Here is a 24,948-nt window from a genome sequence, read left to right as displayed (position 1 = left end):
ACAGCTTATTTCCAACTGGAATTTTTATCCACGTATCTTTATCATAGGACTTCATAGGGACCCCTGAAGAAGACATTCTGTCGAAACATGGATCATGTTGGGTCCAGGGTCCAAAGCTTTTCAGCAGACTGCGTCCTATAGGTTTTTATGTGGTTTGCCAAGTTTTACTATTAATATTATTTTAATATTAATAAAGTTCATCTCAGGAACATCATTTCTCCACATTGTTTTTTGTTTTTCTTGGATTTGTCTGTGGAGATCATTGGGTCAATTCTCTTGTTTTTACATAAAATAATGACATCTTAACTCTAGATGCCTCTCTGCTTGCCTCTGTTTATTAAGCAGATAGTATAGTGTCTGCAGTTCTTCCTTAATAACACAGAGCTAAGGTTAATTAACAATTTGAGAGCAATTTTATAACTATGTATACATGTAAAGTATGCACAGACTTGGCCATATTTTCAAAGTAAAAATACACAAATACCCCTAGGGAACCTTTGTGCACACATTTACATCTCTGCTTTTCATGCAAAAATTTCCAGGGTTACTTTATGTGCATATGTTTAAATTTTGAAAAGTATGCATGCAAGTGGAAATCCTTTGACTCTCCACTACCCAACTCTATCCCCAGCAAAGCCTCTTCTGTATGCATGTAAATTCACCCAGCTATGGACAACCAATTCTATAATAGCTCATTATTGCGGCTACAGCACTGCTTTACCCATGGAAATTATATGGAAATCACCCTCAGTGAGGGCAATTTTATAAACCATTTTTTGGGTATAACTTGCTGATTTTCATAGGTAACAGGCTTCTTAAAACATTAAGACACGCCTACAAATATGCACGGTGCAAGCAGAGGCATAGCGAGGGTAGGCGGTGCCCATAGCAGTAGCAAACCCCCCGCATCTCTTCTCCACCCCCACCCACGCGCCCTCCCTTCCCACTTCTGAACCTCTTTAAATCTTCACCAGCATGAGCAGCTTCTCTGGCCTGCTGCTTGCGTCAGTGTTAGCTTTTCCTCTGACATCACTTCCTGGCCCCACGACACAGAAGTGATTTCAGAGGGAGCCAGGCCGACGTGAGCAGCAGGTCAGAGTAGTTGCACGCGCTAGCAAAGATTTAAAGAGGTATTAGGGGGGTGAGAAAAAGAGGGCCTGGGAGCCTGGGGTAGTCCGTCCCCCCTACTATGCCACTGAGTGGAAGCATATATGTATTGATCTAAAGAAATACGACCACATTAGCTCTTATTATAGACAACTTCATTGGTTGCCATTAGAGGCAAGAGTTCTGTTTAAATTTGGTTGTATCTGGGGGGGGGGGTGTTAATTGAAATTTTATTGAAATTTTATAAATACAAAAATATAAGAATAAAACAAAACAATAAGCTGCAGATACCAAAATATACATAATAATATGCAAAATATAGTATAGTTAATATACAAAGTAAAGTTAATTAGGATTTACATGAATCCTTACTAGTGCTGATCGATTCAGGAAAAAAAATTTCGATTCGATTCAATTCAGCCTATTGAACAGAAAACACCACCCAGTCTGGTCTGTCATAAGGAACACAAACACTAATCGCCAGACCTATATACAACACACCATCACTCCAACATGGAAAGGAAGATCTTCTCACCTCCCCAAGACCAAACCATAAACCTCCCCAAGTACACTCATATACCCTTTAACAACAACTGGTCCACAAACAGAATTCACCATTCTTACTTGTGCCTATGTCAACATAAGAGCCTTAGGCCCAAAAACAGAACACATAAAAGACTGGATAAAAAACGAGAACATAGACTGCCTATTCCTCACAGAAACCTGACTAACATCAGATGAAGACCCCAGGATTACTGAAATCTGCCCAAAAGACTACAAAACAGCAGTGGTCTGCAGAGAAAACAAAAGAGGAGGAGGTCTAGCCATTATAATCAGAAAATCACTTAACATTAACACACTAGACAAAATATCCACTCCTTACATGGACCTTCTAGCATGCTAGCTCTCATGCTCCACACTAAAATAATCCATGACATGCGTACTATGCTATATAACACCAGGAAACTGGAACACTGCAAAATCGGAATTCGAAGATTTCATATACCAAAATTCACTATTGATCCCATACAATCTTATCCTAGGAGATCTAAACCTACATCTCGAAGATCTTTCCTCCAAACAAGTAGAAAACCTACTATCCTTTCTCGAAGCCTTAACATACAAGATCCTAGACCCATAAACCACCCATGAAAAAGGTCACCAAATCGACATAGCAGCCTTCATGATGCAACAGCCCCTTCTGCCAGATATTCAGACATCAAATGGAAAGTGGTCTCGTTCATTATGGTCAGACCATTACACATACTCCTTCAATATCAACTGGGCCAAAACAAATCTAAACCAAAATCCCAAAAACTAACCTATAACTCACGTAAACATATTGACCCCTCCAAATTCTGGTCAAAAACAGACAAATTAATCCAAGAATCTAACCCCAAAGACTTCATTTCACAATGGGGCAGCTTAAGTAAAGCCACCTTAAATGAGCTAGCCCCAATACAAACAAAAACCAGAATCAACAGACGATCTGACAAATGGTTTGACAACGAACTACTCCTACTCAAAAGACAATGCAGACAACTCGAAAGAAAATGGAGGAAAACCAACCAAGAACCCACAAAAATTGCATGGAAAATACTCATCCTACAATACAAGCTACAATTAAAAGGCAAAAGAAAGACATACTACAGCAACCTAACAGGCAGAGAAACCCAAGACACTAAAAAAACTATTCCAAATACTGAAAGAACTCACAGACACCAAACCTTACCTGGCCACTGATAACACCCCTCCCCCCTCAGCCATCACACTAACAGAGTACTTCAAAAGTAAAATCACAAATGCCAGGACCAATCTCACTGGAAACCCAACTCTCTTAGATGAGATCACTATAATCCCCTCAGACAAAGAATCTACAGCAGCAGATAGAACCTGGTCCCTCTTCCCCACTATACAATGGTCAAACTTCAACAAACTCTACAAAAAATACAGTCACACAGCCTGTGACCTAAACCATTGCTCTCCATATATACTAAAAAATGCCAGTATCAAATTCCGCTCTCTCCTCCTACAATGGATGCAAACACTGCTCACAGATGGCCTTTTCCCATAAGACCCCATAAGACCTCAGACCTCATTGTCACCCCTATCCTAAAAGACCCTAAAGGAGTAACGGATCAACCTTCCAACTACAGACCCATAGCATCAATACCACTTTATGTCAAAATAATTGAAGGCCTAGTAGCCAAATTCCTCACTGACTATCTAGAAGACCACAACATACTCCACCATACACTATCTGGTTACAGAACCAATTATAGCACTGAAACACTACTAGGATCCCTCCTGGACACAGCTAGACAACATCTCAGTACAGGAAAAAAATATTCCTCATACAACTAGATCTATCCGCAGCGTTTGACCTGGTTGACCATAACATTCTTCTACAAATTCTGGATGCAATTGGTATCACAGATAAAAGTGCACACATGGTTCCAAGGATTCTTAAAGACCAGATCCTACAGAGTAAAATCAAGCAACGAAAAATCAGAACCCTGGTCCAACCCCTGTGGCATACCTCAGGGATCCCCTTTATCCCCCACACTCTTCAACCTCTACATCGCGTCCCTCGGCACCTGTCTAGATAAATCAAACATAATCTCCTACAGCTACGCAGATGACATCACCATTCTTCTCCCTTTTGATCAATTAAAACCCTCCATGACAGACACTATACATAAAACATTAGAAACATTAACCTCTTGGATGAAAGACCACAAACTGAAACTAAACTCAGAAAAAAACAAAATTAATTCTCCTAGAAAATGATAAGACACCATCCATTACAAACCTAGTAATCAACTCTACCACATTCCCCATGCAATCCACTCTAAAACTACTGGGAATGACGATTGACAGATGCTGTACCATGCAACCACAAATCAATAAAATAATACAGAAATCCTTCACTATCATGAGAAACCTAAGACAAGTGCGAAAATTCTTCGATAAAACTCAATTCCGGATCCTAGTCCAAGCCCTAATGCTGGGTCTCCTAGATTATTGTAACATTCTCTATCTCCCCTGCCCCGCGACCATGATTAAACAATTGCAGACAATCCAGAACACAGCCCCGAGACTCATCTACTCTCTGAGGCGTACCTCCACTCACACTGGCTACCAATTCAAGCAAGAATACAATTCAAGTTCTACTGTCTTCTATTTATATCCATGAACGGCAACAGCCCAATATACCTAAACAACCGTCTAATCCGAACCACCTCAACCAGACAAAGGAGAACCCACACTCCATTCACATACCCCCCATTCAGAGAAGTCAAATGGAAAAAACTGTATAATGGCCTCCTGGCCACACAAGCAGCGAGATTAGACCGCCAACTCTCTACTTTGCTGATAATGACCCCTGACTACAGAACATTTAGAAAAGAAATAAAAACCATACTATTTAAAAAATCCCTGATACCCAACAATCAAAACCAACCTAATGCCTCCCTTCTCTCTAAAACAACCTAATGCCACAAGAACCACCTCATCTCTATGAACCAAGTTGACTACTCCCTAACTATTCTATAATTCCTCTGGAAATGGCCAGATAGATCCTTTTTGTAATCCGCCTTGAACCGCAAGGTAACGGCGGAATAGAAATCACTAATGTAATGTAATAATAAATAAATTGCAAAACTTAGCTTTAAATTTCAGTCAGTAAGGGGGCTCACTCCACCGGCATGTCATATGTATCACCTTCGCTGTTTCAAAGTAAACACCCCCTTTTACATAGTGTCACTGCCACTCTCCTACTCTTCCAATCTACAAGTCTCTGTATAAGAGGGATTTTGTGGGCCTAGTTCAGGGCTTTTTGAATGGGTGCACATTCAGTATAGTGAACAGAATGGAGCCTCCTCTGCCTAGGGTTTTGCAGTGTGGGATGCCTCAGGACTCCACTCTTTCACCAATTCTATTTAATGTTTTTGTTGCCCGTTTGGCAGGGGTAATTCAAGAGTTTGAAATTAGCCCTTATATGTATGTGGTTGATTTGTTTCTATGCTTTAGAATGCATAAGGGGAGCAATGGAACTGATACCATTGCAGGATTGCATGAGAACGGTTCAGAGTTGATTGTTGACACATAGATTGGTTCTTATTGTATAGAAAATAGTGGCCTGCTGCATATATAAGGGACAGGAAGCTCCTAGTTCCACTGTTTGGAGGCAACTTGCAGTAGTGGGTGAATTTCAATATTTTGGGGGTACTTATCGATGAGCATCTGTTGTTTGCTGCTCAAGTAGACAATTTGGTCCAGAGGGGTTACATCTCGCTGCATAAGTTATGGGCTGTGAAGAACTTGTTAGTTGGGAAATCATTTTTGTCTCTTTTGCCTACCCTATTTATGGCCCATTAGACCATGCCAATCTAGTGTTGGCAGGTCTAACAAATGAAAGGTTGCGGAAGTACAGAATACAGCAATTAGGAAGCTTGGAGATATGACTAGGGATTCTCATATTCTGATAGGTGCCACTGACTTGTGTTCAAGTCCTAGCGACTTGATGAACATCATCAAGTTTTCATGGCAGAATACAGAAGTAGATTTCCGGGCCTTTCTTCTGCACAGTGTAAATTCAATGTTGTCACTGTTGTTGCATCAGACATGATCCTCCACCTTCAACACTGATCTGCTGTTGCCCAGATGGGTGGTACATCATTAGTCTGACATCTCTGGTGAAACCTGTCCGCGCCTTGGAGGTCCAGCTGGTAGTGAAACTACTGACGGCATAGCTTTCAGCTTCTCAGATGCACGCAAGCCCCAGAGCCCCAACAAGACCATGTACCATGAGTTGAGATGCTCATATTATCCCTTTGTATTTAGCCCATCATAGGTTGCTAGTTTTGTTTTTTTTTAAATTCAGTTTAAAGTGTTACTGCTCACTCATAAGATTATATATATATTTTTTGGTGATATCCACTTTTTTGATTGTGTCTTTTGATTGGATGTGGCACTAGAGGGGGTGGGAGAGATTCACCCTGGATCCTTCTCTCTCTCTCTTTCCCCATTCTCTTTGCAGTGAGGAAATGAGAGAGAGAGAGACACGTTGCACATGAGGGTGGAGGAGAGAGGAACAAATGCTGTTCAGTGGTGGGGAGGAGAAAAAGAGTATACTTTGTGTAGTTTAATTTTGTGGTTACCATTTTGTGTATTATTAATAAGTATATGAAAAATGAATGGAAGAGATGGCATTTACAATTAGTATTATTATTATGGGGTGGGGTCTGAGGCGGAGCTTGGGCAGGTCTGGGGTATGTTTTAGAGTGGAGCTTTTGGGCCCTCCCAAACAAAAAAGTGTTCCACTGCCTATGCTGACCATTATCTCAGGTTCAGAAAGCTTTTAAAAGCATTTCTGTACCAAGAAAGGGAGCCAACCCTGAAGTAACTGAAATGGTAATTGTAAAAGTCCATTTCTAAACTGCCTAATGCAACCCCTGGGACATAATGATGAGCCAACATGACTTATTTATACTTGTAACTATGTATGTGTAACTGTGGCCTAACTGTATTAGTTGTACTGATCTACCTGTACTAGTAACCATATTGGATGTCCGTGTCAAACTATCCATTGTAACTTTCTGAGTAATTGACCCAATCTCTTGTAATGTAACTGAATATGAAAAGGTGGAATAGAAAATCTGATTAACTTAACTTAAACTGTTCAAAGTTGTTAAAACACATTCAGATTGTGAAAAATTGTAGGCAGACCTTAGGAAATTGGAAGACTGGGTATCCAAGTGGCAGATGAAATTTAATGTGGACTAATGCAAAGTAATGCACATTAGGAAGAATAATCTAAATTACATTTACCAGATGCTAGGGTCCATTGGGGGTTAGCACCCAAGAAAAAGATTTGGGTGTCAAGTAGACAATATGATGATACCTTCCGTCCAATGTGGAAGAAGTTAAGAAAGCAAAGAAGATGCTAGGAATTATTAAAAAGGGGATGGGTTAACAAGACTAAATTTTATATTGCGTCTGTATCACTCCATGGTGCAATCTCACCTTGAGTATTGCATTCAATTCTGGTCATTTAGGTATCCTTTTACAAAGGTGCGCTAGCGTTTTTAGCGCACATATCAGATCAGTGTGTGCTATAACGCGCAAAAAACTACTACCTGCCCTAACGCACCTTTGTAAAAGGAACCCTTAATTTCAAGAAAGATATAGCAGAACTAGAAAAGGTTTAAGGAAGAGTGACCAGGATGATAAAGGGGATGGAACTCCTCCCATATGAGGAAAGATTAAAGAGGTTAGGGCTCTTCAGCTTGGAAAAGAGATGGCTGAGGGGATATATAAGTTTTTATTCCATCAAAAATTACAAAGGCTAGAGAAATACTGTTGGGGACCATCAGTGATAGTTCCCAACCTACAGTGATTTCATATTAAGATGTGTTTAATTTGTTTCTGAAGAAAAAAAAAGAGTGCTTAATGTGGCAATGAATGAACAAAAACAAAACTAAGAGAAATAATGGATCAATGATGATTTGATTGCAAATTCTCTAAAACTGAAATAAGAGTTTACTGTATATATTTCTGAAGATCCAACTAATTAATTTTGATATCTAGAATGAAAGTCGGTTGCACATTACATTTTGCAATTTACATAATACTTGCATAAGCAGCAAAAATTGCACCTGTAGGTGTGAATGTCCACGCTCAGATTATTCAATTGTTGTACAGATTAGCATATTTTGGGCCCCTTTTATGAAGCAGCGCTAGAGGATTTTAGTGGGGTGCGGTAAATGCTCCGAGACTCATAGAATTCCTATGAGCATTGGAACACTTACTTTGCTGGCCTGTGCTACAAACCTCTAGCACAGCTTGATAAAAGGGAGGTTTATAATCTACACATATACTTGTGAGTTCTACCACTACTGCCTACTGGCAAAGTACATAATACCATGTCACAGCAGATATGCCATTTGATATTTTATGAGGCCAATTATGCATGAAAATGTCTCTATAAAGTTACTTTCACATAGTACAGTAAGTTAACACATTGTACTTCTCAGGAAGAAAGTAGAAGAGAATCATTATCTAGCCACCTTGGGGAAAACTATCTCCCAGTAAGTGGGCTTCCGCTGCACTATAGTCTTTGAGGCTTCCTACTGCAAATGAGATCCGAAAAACTGTACTGCTAGAAGCCAGGAGAAACAAAGTGCTTTGAAATGCCACAGATGCTACTTAATCTCCTATGACATGTTGCATTCACCTTGACAGAGTGTCTTTTGTGTATATTAAGAACATAAGAATTACCGCTGCTGGGTCAGACCAGTGATCCATCGCGCCCAGCAGTCCGCTCACGCGGTGGCACCAGGTCAAAGACCAGTGCCCTAACCGAGACCAGCCCTACCTGCGTTCGTTCTGGTTCAGCACGAACTTGTCCAATATTCGTTCTGGTTTAGGATTTAATTAGGATTTAATTATTAGGATTTAATTATGATTTTTTTTTTTTTTAAATTACTTCAAAGTAAGTTATATTCAGGTATAGCAGATATTTTCTTGACCTCAGAGGACTTACAATCTTCTTTATCTGTCAATTCCAATTATATTATTAAAAGCCCATATAACTTGTCTTCATTAAGGGGTAGCTGGGGCCATCAGTCCCATTGCACCTGCAACACCTGAGCTGTATATTAAGTATTAAAATCAAATCAATACTGGTTTTGAGTTTTTTGTATCGAACTTTCAACTGAATTTTCTCTTTGTTAAGCATCATATTCTGAATCCTGTTTCTGCACCTGCTGCTAACAAATCCTTTTCTACTTCCTTTGCTATAGAGCCTGAGTGGCAGCAGCATTAAGTGTCTGTGATGGTTAAAGATACAGTGAGGGGCTATGAAGTAAATTCTGGCAAGCTGGAAAGACAGCAACACTCCAATAAACAAGCAATTATGCAACTCCCTGCTCAAACCAGACTGGTAGCCTATTACAGACTGATTACATTTGCCACTTTTAAGCTGCATACAATTACATTTGCTCATTAACACTTGACGTGTTGAAGGCAGCTAAAGAAGATGATCAGAACAATTAAATATCAATCAAGCTGACTCCAAAGAGGCTAGAAACTGGATTTTCAATGACACTTCCCAGCAAAAGTGTAGGACCTAGAGGATGCTTTTGCCCTGGAGATTATTTAAAGACTGATGTGTGACATTTCCAGTGCACTAACATAAGATTTACAAATGCTATTTTATTGTAAATGGGTTATATTTTTCCAGCAGAAATAAATCATGTAGAACTGCAGTTTTTTTTAAAAAAAATTTTTATGCTGGGCAGTATCATGCTTCAGAATTTTTACCTTAAATGGAACCAATGCCTCCTGGGTATGATGGTGTCATAAGACTTTATTTGCATTTACCTTGTGGGAGTAAACAGGCAGATAGACAAGGGCGACCCAGTCGACAAAGTTATTCAGAGTAGTGAAGACACAGGGGATTGTGAAAATCTGCAAAGTGACATAATCAAGCTGGAGAAATGGGCATCAACATGGCAAATGAGGTTCAACGTGGATAAGTGTAAAGTGATGCATGCCGGTAACAAAAATCTCATGCATTAATACAGGATGTCCGGGGTGGTACTTAGAGAGACCTCCCAGGAAAGAGACTTGGGAGTTCTAATCAACAAATCAATGAAGCCGTTCACGCAATGTGCGGCGGCGGCAAAAAGGGCAAACAGAATGCTTGGAATGATAAAGAAAGGGATCACGAACAGATCGGAGAAGGTTATCATGCCACTGTACTGGGCCATGGGTCGCCCTCACCTGGAGTATTGCGTCCAGCACTGGTCGCTGTACATGAAGAAGGACACAGTACTACTCGAGAGGGTTCAGAGAAGAGCGACTAAAATGGTTAAGGGGCTGGAGGAGTTGCCGTATAGTGAAAGATTAGAGAAACTGGGCCTTTCTCCCTCGAACAGAGGAGATTGAGAGGGGACATGATCGAAACATTCAAGGTTCTGAAGGGAATAGACTTACTAGATAAGGACAGGTTGTTCACCCTCTCCAAGGTAGAGAGAACGAGAGGGCATTCTCTAAAATTGAAATGGGATAGATTCCGTACGAACGTAAGGAAGGTCTTCTTCACCCAGAGAGTGGTAGAAAACTGGAACGCTCTTCCGGAGTCTGTTAAAGGGGAAAACAACCTCCAGGGATTCAAGGCAAAGTTAGACAAGTTCCTGCTGAACCAGAACGTACGCAGGTAGGGCAAGTCTCAGTTAGGGTGCTGGTCTTTGACCAGAGGGCTGCCGCGTGAGCGGACTGCTGGGCACGATGGACCACTGGTCTAACCCAGCAGGGGCAATTCTTATGTTCTTAACTCCCCCTCCCACCCCATTTTTGTTTCTCCTCCCATCTAGCATGGGTGAATGACACAGAAGACTCTCTAGAATGTGGTACACTGCAGTTAGCCAACTGTTAGGTAATACGTTTGAGAACCGGGGAATCCCTTAACTCTCCAGAAGCAACACTGCCAGCACAGAAAGCGCCCCCCCCACTCCCCCCCATACATACTTTTCCACATTGCTGCAGGTTTAAAAGCAGAACTCAGGCTCAGAAACTGAACCCAGGTCTCTTGCATGGCACTGCCATTCAGCCATCACCCTGGCACAGAGCTACAGTATTTAAAAACATGTTACACAAGAGCTCCAGTACACTATCTGTGCTGCCAGCAGATTAACCTCTGAAGACTACAGAAAACAAGAATGAAAATAATTTTTGCTAAACCAGTTTCAAAGGTTTTGTGATTTATAGATTTGTGTTATAAAGGCCTTTTGCTAGGCGTGTGGAAATACCTGTACTTGCATTGCAACTTGTTTTCATATCATGTCCAAGGGGAGCATGTTGCTGAGGTTTAAATTGCACTGTATCATATTTTAAAAAGAGAAGACCCAGAGGAGATGGTAATGATGCACCAGTTTTAAAATTTTTTACTTCCTGTCTCTCTCTTTTTTTAACATGCACAAATAATAATAATAATAATAATAATAACTTTATTCTTGTATACCGCAATACCACAAGCAGTTCAGAGCGGTTTACAGGGTAAGAGACTGTACATTTACAGCGAAGTTACATCGAAGTTACAGCATATTGGAAACAGTTACAGCATATTGGAAACAGTTCAGAGCGATTTATACAATGCAGGTGTAGAGAATTAATTAACAATTATATGGTATAGACCGGTGGCAAATGCGAAGTGAACCAATCACTGTTGCTTGGGGGGTGCCAACCGGGGTGAAGGAGAGGGGAGGGTAGGGAGGAAGATGAAGTGGGGTGTTATTTTGGGTAGGGAGGGTGGGGGTTAGAGGAATTTGTCAAAGAGGTATGTTTTGAGAGATTTCCTGAAGGATTGATAAGTTGGAGCAAGAGAGATGAGAGTGGACAGGCAGGCGTTCCATTTGCCAGCTTGGAAAGAGAGGGTTTTGTCGAAGAACCTTTTGTGGATGCATCCTTTTGGGGAGGGGTAGGCAAACAGGTGTACATTGCGTGTACGGTTAGAGCCTGGGAAGGTGAAGTGGTGTGACAGGTATATCGGGGCTGAGCTAGTTAGGGTTTTGAAGCAGAGGCAGGCGAATTTGAAGATGATCCTTGCTTCGAACGGTAGCCAGTGAAGTTTTCTGTAAAAAGGGCTGATATGGTAGACAGCAGTTCATTCTTAATTCACAACCCATTCCCATCTCCCCGTTTCCCCTAATGAAGTATTATAACTCTTTCTCTAAGTCCCAAGAAAAACTAATCGCATATTCCTGCAGAATGAAATATTACTATTATTGTCATTTTTTAATGCTATATATTATTTTTCTGTTAAAGGATAGTGGCCATGAATTCAATAATGGATTCATAATTTACAGAGCAGTAACTAAGCATTTTACCACTGGGGACAGGCAAGTTTGTGTTTACCTATCCTAATTCTGATCTCTGCTCCTGACTCTCTCCAACCCTTTCTCCTTGTCACTTCACTCCCTCACCCAGAATGCTGGGAAATGAATGACCCACTTCCAGGCCTTTCTTTTGCGGTTAGATTTGCTTGTATTTCAACATGTGTCCTGGTCAGCTGCCTCTGTTATACCTGGATAGCACCTGTCAGTCTCTTGTAGTCAATCACATACAATGCTTTTAAATTACGTGGTAAATAACACAAATAAGATAAAACATAGAATGCTTCTTTTGTTTTTCAGAGAGGGAAGGAGGTAAAAAAAAAAAAACAACAACCCAAAACAAAAGAGTTGCAGCGTTCAGAGCGGTGCTGGTAGAAGCAATTTCAATTAATTTAAAAAAAAAAAAATCAATCAAGAGAAATTTAAAAATGACGGACACAAAAAGGAGGGCTTTTGAAAAAGAATTTAATCTATGAGGTCTGATTGAAAAGTAATGAGACTGCCTTCAAATAAGTGAGTAGACTATTTTGTTCACAGATCTTGAGAAGATGACATTTTCTGTCTATTGCCCAATTTGCCTTCTATTTGTGTCTGTGAAGTAACAGATGAAATAATTACTTTTGATTCACCTAAATATGGGCCCAATTTTCTGCGGGTAGTGACTGTGACACTGGCTTTTAAATTCACATATTCAGTGCTGCTATCTGCATAGGCAAAGATGCTGAGTATATGTGTAACAAGCCACTACACTGTCACATCAAAGAGGACAATTTAATATTTTTTGAGCCATTATTTTTATTCCTATTCACCTTTTAAAAAAACCCAACAATCCCCCCCACTTCAAACCAACTAGCCAAAATCCCTTCAATGTCAGGGGTTTCACAGGCAGAATAAGGTGTGTCTACAAATTTCCCGTACAAGGCATGTCATCAGAACTTTGATGTATAAATTTAAGTGGCAGGCCTTCTAGCCACTTTTTGTTTTAGAAGATGGTGTTGTTTTACTGGTATAGTCGGTTCTAATTTGGGGCTTTTGGTTAAAGTTATCAGAAACACTTTCTTTCAGCTCTGAAGGGCAAGAAAATGAAGCCTTTATTTGGGAGTTCTGACCTTTCCACACTCAGTCATGCCTCTGTGAGCCTCTCATAGAAACATGATGGCAGATAAAGGCCAAATGGCCCATCTAGTCTGCCCATACGCAGTAACCATTATCTCTTTCTCTCTCTGAGAGATCTCTATAGTGGAATAAACAGTGATCTCTGCTATTTACAGAATTTTCATGTTCTGGAAGTTTGTTGAAAATTTACTTATTTGAAGTGGCTTATTTTCTTGGAGAGATAGTTACTTTGGCTGAGGCTTTGTTTTTATTATTTTGTATAACTGAATTATTCCCTGATTATATTTTTAGTTATTGATCGCATTCATGGTTTTGGATGCATTTGCAGAAAAATAGATAATGGAGTAAATAAATCATAGTGTATTCTGATTTCTGAATGCTCTAACCCCATTTCTCTTGATATCTTCAATGCATGTTTATATAAAATGACCCTAATCAGACCTAGGATAATTTGTATACTGTGGTTATCTTGAAAATCCTGCTCTGCATGTGCCCTTGGGTTATCTATGAATGAACCTCTAATGCTCTTCTTCCTTTTTACCTCTCATAGTTGTAGAAGGAACTGCCCACCATCTTCAAATATAGCATCAGACAAAATCTTGAACCCTTCTATACTGAGCAAATTCATGCTGTTCTATTGTAGCAGGTTTAAAAATAATTTCTCTTGCAGCAACAGAGTAATCAAGGTCTTCGTGTGCATTCAGTCCAGAAGACTTTTAGCAAATACTGGTCTGTCAGAATCATTTCAGGCTGTGAAAAATGCCCTGAAAGGAGGCTTATCGTCACTATTTGTTCTATGTAGACTGACTTAAAAATGTGAAAAAGCAGATATGCTAAATATGTTATACAGGTCATTTGGAATGCTTATATGGTGTTTACACATGTAGATGACCAGTGTGGAAATGGCTATTTTGGAACATGTAGATATGAAGCTTGCACAGTTTCCAAGGCATACGTTTTGGACATGTCAGAAGTATGCTTGTTTTTTTTATTTTCCAATGAGAATACACTCATACTTTATACAATCTGAACAATGATTGTATTTACACCATCTCCAAGGCAGGTATGTCAGCTAGTTGTTTGCTTGGAACTGGGGTTTGCACCTGTCATTGATAGGTCAACTGTGATGGCCTCTTTAGTGCTGAGAATGACTCATTTTTCTTTTTAAGATAAGTTTCATCAGCAACTTAATTGGCTCTTCCTGGATGACCAGTTTATTATTGTCTAGCAACCACGTGTAGAAGTATGCTCAGCACTGGCATATGTAAATGCCATTCAACCCCTCTCCCTCCCTAACTCTACAGGCTAAATAATGCCATTGTTGATACAACTGGGTGGGCAAATACTTGCAGTTGTATTCCCAGGCATTGTTGTATTCACTTTAGAAAAAGCTCTGCATTCGAGCAGGGCAGGATTAATTCTTTGAGGGCCCCTAGGTACCCAAGTACACTGGGCCCCCCTGTCCCTGCCCCACCCCACCCATGTCCCACCCCCATTTATCTGTTTTCTTATTTACTCCTTTATTTCCACTTGTATTTCTTTTTTTTTAAATTCAAAACACACAAAGATTAGCATACCAGTGCAGTTTTTCTTCTATGCAACCCCCAAACATCTTTAAACAAATCCTCCTTCCTTCCCTTCCCACCTACTTACCCAGGACTTTAACGCTGAACCCTTTCCATGCATACATAAAAGTGTTCAAATATTTGTAAAGCAGTAATACTATCTGAAATATAAGTCTATATTAATAACCAAGTTTACAATGCCTCTCAACTGCCTCACTCTACATCAATCAACTGTAACCCATATGTATAAACAACTAAATCTGTAACTCCTCTAATACGTTCTACTCCATGTATGTTAACTTGGAAAGAAACAACAAGGCAAGCAGTCCACCAAAGAATCCAACATGAAATAAAAGAAGATTGGCAGAAAATAAGGAGATTCAAATCAGGTTAATTCAAGGTGCTCCCAAGAATCATGCATGATGCATTTCGCCAAACAAGGCTAGTCAACGCTAACAAAAAACCCATGTCTTTCATACAAACAGAACACAGAAAACACCTTCGCCTAGTATGGAATAGTATATAATCACAAACTAATCTCACCCCCTTTTACAAAACTATAGTATGGTTTTTAGCCAAGGCCAGCGCTAAAAAATGCTCTACAGTTTTGTAAAAGGGGGGATAAAATAGAAATACGTAGACAAAGGTTAAATAAAACCACCAAGAAGCTGGACTCTGCATACAATGCAACACCACAGAAACAGCGATGCTTGTCCCTTAAATATAATTTTTTTTTCTACTTTTGTCTTCTCTAGTTTCTGCTCTCCTCATCTTCTTGTCACTTTCTTCCTTTCGTCTTCTGTCCTTCTGTGCCTCTTCCAGAAATTGTCTGCCTCTTCCTTCCATCTCTTCTTTCCCCCCCCCCCATTGGTGTGGCATCCATCGTCTTCCCTTCCTTCCTCCAATGGTCTGGCATCTCTCTCCTCTCCTCCAATTCCCTCTCCCACAACCCCATGGTCAGGCATTTCACTCTCTCCTCTCCCTTCCTCCCACTTCCATCAGCATCTGCCCTCTTTCTCTTCCTCCAACCCAATTCCATCCAGGATCCTTCCGCCTTATGTCTCTCTCCCCTTTCCTTGCACCCCAATTCCATCAGCATCTGCCCCCTTTCTTTCCCTTCAACCAATTCCATCCAGTATCCTTCCCCTTATATCTCTCCCCTTCCCTTGCACACCAATTCCATCAGCCCCTTTCTCTTTCCACCACCCTTCCATACCACCCTGCCCCTTTCTCTCCCTCCACCACCCTTCCATGCTCCTTTCTCTCTCCCCTTCCAAACATTGCAGCTGCTGACTCTGCCCACTGAGCTCCTTTGCCCGAAATCAGTATTAGAACAGCTGATGGCAACGGGTTACCCCCCCCACAGCAATGGGCCCCCCCGCAGCAACAGCAACGCAGCCAAATCTGTTACAGGAAGGTCACTTACTTGCTTCTTCCGGAGCAAGTAAGTGATGTCGTAGGGGGATGGACCGGCAGAAGCAGTCATCACGGGACTTTCCTATAACAGATCCGGCCGTGTTGCCGTTGCTGCGGGGGGGGGGGGGGGGTGGAGGGGGGGGGCAATCACTGTTGATGCTGGGAAGGGGCCGTTGCTGTTTAAAAAAAATGGCAAGGTGAGTCGTCTTCCTTCAGCGGGCCCCCTCATGGTTTTGGGCCCTAGGCACATGCCTATTGGGCCTATTGATTAATCCGGCCCTACATTCGGGAACTGCATGTATCCCAACCTTAATGCCCAAATTCCTGTTTATATGCTCTATGTGATATAGGCTTCATTGAACATGATCATAAAGGAATATACCAAAAATGTTTTTTGATTTTTTAATGCTAACCTTTATCAAGTAAATAATGATTCCATCCAAAATAAATCCTTTTTCCTCCTGTTTTAACCTCTCCCTCTCCTTTTATTTTTATTTTCTCAATATAATTAAAATCTCCCTCCTCCCCCTGCGCCTCTCGTATCCAACTTGTCTTAATTTTGTCCTTGTTCCGGGCTCAATCTCCCCCATTTTTATGTGTATTTTATTTTTTTAAACTATTTTAAATTCTTAACATTGTAAACTGGCCAGATACCTGTGATGGTCGGTATATCAAGCTATAAATAAACATGAAACTTTCTTGTACTGAATTCCTCAGCTAAGCCCTTCTGTAAGCAATTGTTTTAATAGTTATCTTCCAAAAACAGAAATGCAAAGTCAGTGTTCAACTGATAAATGTTCAAAAAGGAAGGGCAATATTAAAAGCCATTTTTGTGCATAAAGCAGTGCTTTATGCTTATAAGTAGGCGCTCATACAATTGTGTGTAAAATGCGGTTCCAAAACTGTGGGTTAGGACCTCAAATAGGGTCACTCATAAGTGGATGGAGTCATAGGACCCCCCTCCCCAAGTAGAACATTCACAGATCCTGACCCCTCCTGTGTGAACTTCCTCTTAAACTGACTCAAATTCTGTGCTAAATGCTGTCACCACTTCTATTGCTTTGTAAAAGTGAGCATGCGGGAAGTGTGAGGGAGTAGAGATTTGCTCTTTTGTTTTAATCATTTTTAGTTGCTGAAATGAGTTAAAATTGGATACAAGTTTGAGATGCACTGGTGTAGAGAGACCTGTAAAGTTCTACCTTGCTTAGATGGCTGAGGCCTCTTATTTAGGGTTACCATATGGCTCCAGAAAAAGGAGGACGTATTAAGACATCTAGGTTTTACTTCCATTGAAATCAATGGAAGTAAAACTTGGATGTCTCAATCCATCCTCCTTTTTCTGGAGCCATATGATAACCCTACCTCTATTGGCTCTACTAGTACATTGTACCCTTGTAGTTGCCAGAAGTGGGAAGGGGACATAGTGGTTAAAATCCTTCTTCTGTCACTTGTCATATCAAATTAGTTTACTTCAATACTTCAACAATAATCTACCACTCAGTTCCATTAAACATTTCTAACTGGTACAATCTACTGCAGTGACGATGCTGCATACCAGTTGTTGGTATGATCACATTTCTTCTTTGCTGATAAATGAACACAGGCTCCATATCAGTGTTTGACTTGTGTCTCACCCTGGTTCAAAAAGCATACATTCACTCGTTGACCTATATGGAAAACCTACTGATCCAATATACACCCAACTGCAATCTTTGGCCATCTCAAGTGGATCCTTTTTTTTTCATCTTTACATAGATATCTCTAGTGCAGAGGTTTTCAGGATAGCCACAATGAATATGTGTGAGATAAATTTGCATGTACTGCTTCCATTGTATGCCAGTTTCTCTCATGCACATTCATTGTGGATATCTTGAAAGTTAGATTGGCTTGGCATGTCCTAGGGACTAGGTTGACAACCCCATGCTCTTGTTATATTGATCCTCATTTCTAGAACTCTCTCCTCTTTATATTTGCTCTAAATTTTCTTTCCCAAAGTTCAAGAAAGCAGTAAAATCTTCATTGTTTTTATTGGTTTTCACTAATGTTAATCAAGTCTGACCTCCCTAGGCTTTCCTACCACCTCACCTCTTCCTATCCTTATCATATTCCTCTCCCGTTTCTTCTTCTTTCTTATCTCCCCCTTCTCTTCTACACCCTTGCAGCTATGATGTCCTCTTTTTACATTCTCTGCTCTTTTTTCTCTTTGATTTCTTTTATTAAGAACTGCTTTGTTATACACCCATGCTAATTTAAGTTTATCACGCCCCCTGTAATAAATAAAGAAAACCAATAGCGATTCAGCAATGCCTTGCTCAACCATAAATAATGTTATTTTGTCTGCATTTTCTCTTTTATAGCTACATTGGCCTTCCTCAAAAAGGCATAGCCCTGTATATTCACCTTCCAGTCCTGATGATCACTGACCCATGAATTGGTGACTCAAACAAATTAATGTCCTCTTCCAGCATGGTGACTCCTAGGTCAATGACTTGTTCATATCAGGCCACATAAAACAGAGTCCCATCTTTATTCGATGCCACTTAGGTGGTTAAGTGCTGACTATTGTACTTAACTATATAGGAAATAGCTAGGTGTATAAACCCAGATATTCAATGCAGGTGCCCAAACATGGCCTAACACTGAATATCCAGGAATAATGCCACCAGTGGCTACAAAAACGCTCACTTCTGCCAAATAAATATCTACGCCTCTGGGGTTTTTTAAACCCCTGTTTACACTGACCATTTTTAAAATATCTGTAGAACAAGAACAATACTCATTACTTATGCTTTCATATTTATACACATACCTCACAATCAAGATAATTTATACTAAATCCTTAATCTTACATTGCGATAATTTAGGATGGGAAACATATTTGAGAATATGAAATACACAGTTTGAGACAATGGATGTTGAAAACCTGAGTTGTATTAGGTTGTTTGAGATTGATTTGGGGCATAGGGGAAGTGGTTGGTGAAGTTATTATTGCCAGACTTGTATTTTATGTAGAATTTTAATTTTGTAAGATGTTTGTGAAATGCTCATGACGTACTATTATGTGTGTGCTGTGTACTTCTCCATGTAAAAGGCAGATTTAAAAAAAAAAAACTATAAACCATACTGCCTGTTTATCCTCAGAGAATACAGCATTTTTCATAAGGGAAAATCTCTCACATCATCTATCATCTAAGTCAGAATTGTTTTTAAAAAGAACCAATGGGCAAAGTGTGCAAAGTGTGGCTCCTGGCTGCTGACTTTATGTCATTCCTCTAAGAAGAGTTTAAATATGAATAGTATACTTGTTTGATTTGATTTTAATACTTGATATACCACTCAAAGCTAGAATGTTAAAGCAATTTACAGTTCTAAAAACATCTGATCATACAGTAACAATTACCATTACAATAAGAGAACCCTCACATTCATACATACCCACCCCAAAATACAATAATTAATACTTCCCCAAATACAGTAGTTTACTTAGAAGGGAAGTATGGCAGGAGGAAGAGGAGGAAATACCTGATGACAAAGGGATGATGTAAGGAAACATTCAAATTAGAGAGACTATGTAATTATAGTTTCTATAGGCCATCCTATAAAACTACAAATCTGGATATACAATTATTTTAGGATAGCAGAGATATTTTAATGATAAGATCAAAATATTTTCATTTGTGGAAGATGCAAATATCTTTTTAAGTGCTAAATGGGGATGGATCAAGACAACAGTTCAAGTAAAGCAAATGAAAACTATTAAAAGATTAGCTTACCTTGTGTAGCAATATAGTGATTGGGTCTATGATATCCCTGAAATAAATAAAACATGTTATTAAATTCATATACAATAGAAATTTCAGAACAACCTGAGAGAATGGGGCCCCTTTACTAAAGCATGTGACAAAGCCATGTAAAAAAAAAAAGGTACCATGGCTTAATGCAGGATTTTACTATGGGCTAATGGAACTTTCAATGTGACTATTATTGGGGGTATTTTCCCAGGATTTTTCTTAACAAGTCTCACATTATGGGCTCCTTTTACTAAGGTGCGCTAGCGTTTTTAGCGCAACCACAAGATTAGTACGTGCTAGCCGAAAAATTACTGCCTTCTTAAAAGGATGTGGTAGTGGCTAGCGCACAATATTCCGCGTGTTAAGGCCCTAACGCACCTTTGTAAAAGGAGCCCTATATGTTCCATTAAGTGTGGTACTTTGTTTAGAGGTAACATGGAAGCACTTAGCACCTCCTATTTAGGAGAAAGTAAATACTCCTGTGTTTACTGGACATTACAGGATTAACATGTAGTATTTCCAGCACATTAAATCCAAAATGCTTTTCTATGCTCATTCTCTACCCATGTCCCATTCTCAACAATCAAAGCACTTAACATGCAGTTTACTATGTGATAACTAACTAATTATTGCAAAGCCCTTTATGTGCTCTAATAAACAGGCCCTTATGTTTGAATGAATCATATTTCATACACATCCACTCTGTTGCAGCTTGCTGCATAAAAGCAGGAATATACATTTATTATCATGCATACAGAGAGTCCTTTTACTAAAGAGAGTTAAAGTCTAATGTGTACTTAGTGTTCAAGAAAAGGTTTACCACAAATATGTTGAAGCAGTCCCTGTTTTTGTGTGCTAAGCACTCACCCATTTTTAAAAACTTTTTAATTTTCAAGTATTACATAAGAACATACAAATTTCTATACTGGGACAGACCGGTCAATCAAGACTAGTATCCTGGTTTTGGTAGTGTGCTCAGAGAGGAAGGGTCAGATTTTGGATCGACGTCTTCTACAATTCAGTTTGCAAGTTGGGGTTGACACCATTCATCGTACGCTGTTTGCACAAGAATAGGACATTACCTGGTTGATCCTTGGAACGAGCTCCCGGTACAGGTGATCGAGGCAAACAGCGTGCAAGAATTTAAGAGCAAATGGGATGCCCATGTGGGATCCCTTAGAGGGTTAAGCCAAGGGAACCTGTCACCAGGAGTGGGATCCCTAGGATAGTAGACTTGGGGGTGGGTCAGTAGAGTGGGCAGACCTGATGGGCTATGGCCCTTATCTGCCATCATCTTCTATGTTTCTATCTTCTGGAATGCCTATGCACAAACTGCATAAAATCAGGTGCACCTTTAACATGCACCTACTTTCTAATAAAAGCTTTTTCTGCATGCCAACATGCTTTATACATGGAAAGAACTTTATAAATTTACCCCTTAAAACTATGTCACGTCATTGCTACACTCCTTTAACAATGTGATCCTATCATTAAGCATGGGACTTAATTTTACCAATATCTTTAAGAGGTAAATCGGTTCTCTTGAATGGTATACTTTCATGGTTTTTGTTGGAAGAGTCTACCAAATTTTTCTAGCACTGGGAAATGAATGGACCTGTCAACACAGCCATCCCAAATCCTTCTACTGAAAAGTATTACAGAGAGAACCATGGTTTCAGTAACTCCGCTACATTTTTCAGTTTTCTAAGTAACAACTGTTTTGACATTCTGAGCATCATTTCTCGTGAACCAGGTTAGTGTTAAAATAGGTCTGCTAGTGCCTTTCTTCAGACAGACTGAATTCCTCTTGATTTTCAATTCTACGTTTGATTTAATTCTTTGAAGCAAAAACAAGCTGTCTCTTAAAGAATGTATTCTAATGTAAAACATAAAAGTAGCATGATGCAGAATGAACAAAGGAACAGCCTTCAATAATTAAGCGGCCTACATTTTTAATGAAATGTCTTGCTTGCATAAGAAATACTGGTTAACAGCTGCAGAGTACTTTGAAGGGGACTTAAAAGTGTGGTGATGACAAGAGACTGCAAATCACTGCATTAGGAATTATAGAGTTTTTCTTTACATTAATATGCAAACAGCTCTCATTTTAAAAGTGGAATTATGCCAAACTGTTGACAAAAAAATAAAAATAATGTTTATGCTGTCCATTTGAGCAGCAAGAGGCAAAAACCAGAAGGATAATGTTCCTACCACCATAGGAACTAGCTCTGTGGGTTCAATGGCTTCATGAATTCTCCCAATACTGAACAAACTTTCACTTTATTCAAGGAAGGGTAAAATGTGTTGGGCTAAGCGTCATCAGTTACTTTGACAAGTTGGTTATTATTAGTGCTGCCCGATTCAGGAAAAAAAAATTCGATTCGATTCACCCTGTTGAATTGACTTTTTTATTTGATTCATTTTCAATGCAACAGCTTTTTAAGTTTAAACATTTTAAACATTTTATTTAACCAAGGCAATATCATGTCAAAAATAGAAACATCCAAACTATAACATAGCTGTAAAATTAGTTAGAAACACAGATTCACAGTTTCCTCAAAGCAAATTATCCCCAAAGCTTCCCCAGCCCCCCTGTCCGATTCTCAGCTTCCCAATCCCCAAACAAGTCATCCCCAAAGCTTCCCCAGCCCCCCTGCCCAATTCTCAGCTACCCCAGCCCCAAAGCAAATCATCCCCAAAGCTAGTGACTTGTCTCCCAGGAGCAAGAACGAAGGACATCACCGACAGAATTGAGAGGATCCTGGACGGCGCAGAAACAGCAGTGATAATCCACGTGGGAACAAATGATGTCAACAGGAGAAATTACAGCAGGACTACGCTAACTGAACAGTTCAAGATCCTAGGAAGGAAACTGAAGCTGAGGACACAGAAGATAGCATTCTCAGAGATTCTGCCAGTACCGAGGGCAGACGTGAAGAGGCAGACTGAACTACAAGCAATAAACGCATGGTTGAGGAGATGGTGTGAAGAAGAAGGATTCCTTTTTGTGAGGAACTGGACAACTTTTTAGGGGAAGAACAAGCTCTACAGGAGGGATGGACTACACCTGAGCATGGCAGGAACGAGGCTGCTAGCAAACAACGTCAAGAGAGGAATTGAGCAGGCTTTAAACTGAGAAGAAGGGGAAAGCTGACAGTCGACCTGACGTCGACGGTTCAGACAAGAGTATCCAAAGAAGATACTGAGCGGGAAAAATGCTGGGAACTAGCAAGAGACGAACAACAGAAACTGTTGACCAACAAGAAGGGCAAACAGACATAACTAGAGGAACAGGAGAAATCTGAAAATCAGGTTGCGGACGATAAGGATGCACCAAAAAATGAGGAAGAAAGGAGCAGAAACCAAGGACTGGCGGCCCAAATAGGGGATGGCAAGAGGAGCAAAACACATTGCAAAACCAGCAGAGAAAAGAAAAGACCGGGACTTAAATTGTTTGTACGCAAATGCAAGGAGCCTAAAGTACAAAATGGGAGAGTTAGAAGTCAAAGCCAAAAAACAGGACCTAGACATCATTGGAATCACGGAAACATAGTGGATGGTGGAACGAGGATAACCAATGGGACGTAGTACTGCCAGGGTACAAACTCTATAGAAGAGACAGGACTCACAAGAAGGGTGGAGGAATAGCACTATACATAAAAGACACCATTCCCTCGTCCGCAGTGGATATAGAACCAAAGGCGGAAGGATTGGAGTCATTGTGGGTAAAATTACCGGGAAAAAATGGCCTTGACATAAGACTGGGTCTATACTATTGTCCACCTGGACAAACGGAAGCAAACGACAAAGATCTGGCAGCAGAATTGAGGCGGGAAGGCACCAAAAGGAATGTGACAGTAATGGGAGATTTTAACTACCCTGGGATATACTGGAGTATTGGAAACTCGAACAGTGCAAGGGAAACAAAATTCTTAGAGGCTGTGAGGGACTGCTTTATGGATCAGCTTGTCAAGGAACCAACAAGAGGGAATGCCACTCTTGACCTAATCCTCAATGGACTAGGGGGACCAGTAAAGGAAGTGGAAATAGTAGGACCACTGGGAAACAGCGATCACAACATGATCCAGTACAAATTAGAAGTAGGTATAGCAAAAGGGAAGAGAACCACAGCGACAACGTTCAACTTCAAGAAAGGGAACTATGATGCTATGAGAGCAATGGTAAGGAAAAAACTCCGAAAGAGCTCAAGAAAAACAGAAACCGTAGAGCAAGCCTGGTCTCTATTCAAGGGCACAGTGCAAGAAGCACAACATATGTACATCCCCAGATTTAGAAAAGGTTGCAAAAAAAACCGAGCAAAAAATCCCGCATGGATAAACGATGAGGTGAAGAAAGCGATAGGAGACAAGAAAAAATCATTCCGGAAATGGAAAAAGGACCAAACTGGGGAGAACTGGAAAGAACACAGGAAAAGTCAAAAAGAGTGTCATCGAGTGGTTAGGAGAGTGAAAAGAGAATACGAAAAGAGGCTGGCCAGGGAGGCAAAAAACTTAAAATCATTCTTCAGATATGTTAAAGGGAAGCAACCGGTGAGGGAAGAAGTAGGACCTTTGGATGATGGAGACAGAAAGGGAGTGATAAAGGAGGAAAAAGAGGTAGCCGACAGGTTAAACAAATTTTTCTCGTCAGTCTTCACAAGCGAGGACACATCCAGTGTACCAGAACCCGACGTGATCTTCCATGGAGACCAAGAAGAAAAACTGTCAACAATAGAGGTGAGCCATGAGGATGTCCTCCAACAGATAGATAGATTGAAAAGCAACAAATCACCAGGCCCGGACGGTATCCACCCTAGGGTACTAAAAGAACTAAGAAATGAGATAGCGGGAATACTCCAACGAGTTTGCAACCTATCCTTAAAAACTGGAGAGATCCCGGAGGACTGGAAGATAGCAAATGTTACACCTATCTTTAAAAAGGGGTCAAGAGGAGACCCGGGAAACTATAGGCCGGTCAGTTTGACATCGATTGCGGGCAAGATGGTAGAAGCACTGATAAAGGACAGCATCTGTGAGCACATCGAAAAAAATGGGC

At 40.2% G+C, this 24,948-nt stretch overlaps 1 protein-coding gene across 17 annotated transcripts in view; it reads right to left on the bottom strand.

Annotated features, from left to right (window-relative positions):
- PTPRM (protein tyrosine phosphatase receptor type M) overlaps positions 1 to 24,948 on the bottom strand; it is a 1,237,515-nt gene that overhangs the window by 154,702 nt on the left and 1,057,865 nt on the right. For all 17 annotated transcript variants that reach the window (XM_033934018.1, XM_033934031.1, XM_033934023.1 and 14 more), the window contains one exon: positions 19,876 to 19,912. In XM_033934018.1, coding sequence (XP_033789909.1) covers positions 19,876 to 19,912 — 37 coding nt within the window. The remainder of the gene's footprint in view (positions 1 to 19,875; positions 19,913 to 24,948) is intronic.

Source organism: Geotrypetes seraphini, chromosome 2, assembly GCF_902459505.1.
Source record: "Geotrypetes seraphini chromosome 2, aGeoSer1.1, whole genome shotgun sequence".
NCBI lineage: Eukaryota > Metazoa > Chordata > Amphibia > Gymnophiona > Dermophiidae > Geotrypetes > Geotrypetes seraphini.
The sequence above is the reverse complement of the archived record's forward strand: the minus strand, read 5'-3'. Positions and strand labels throughout refer to the sequence as shown.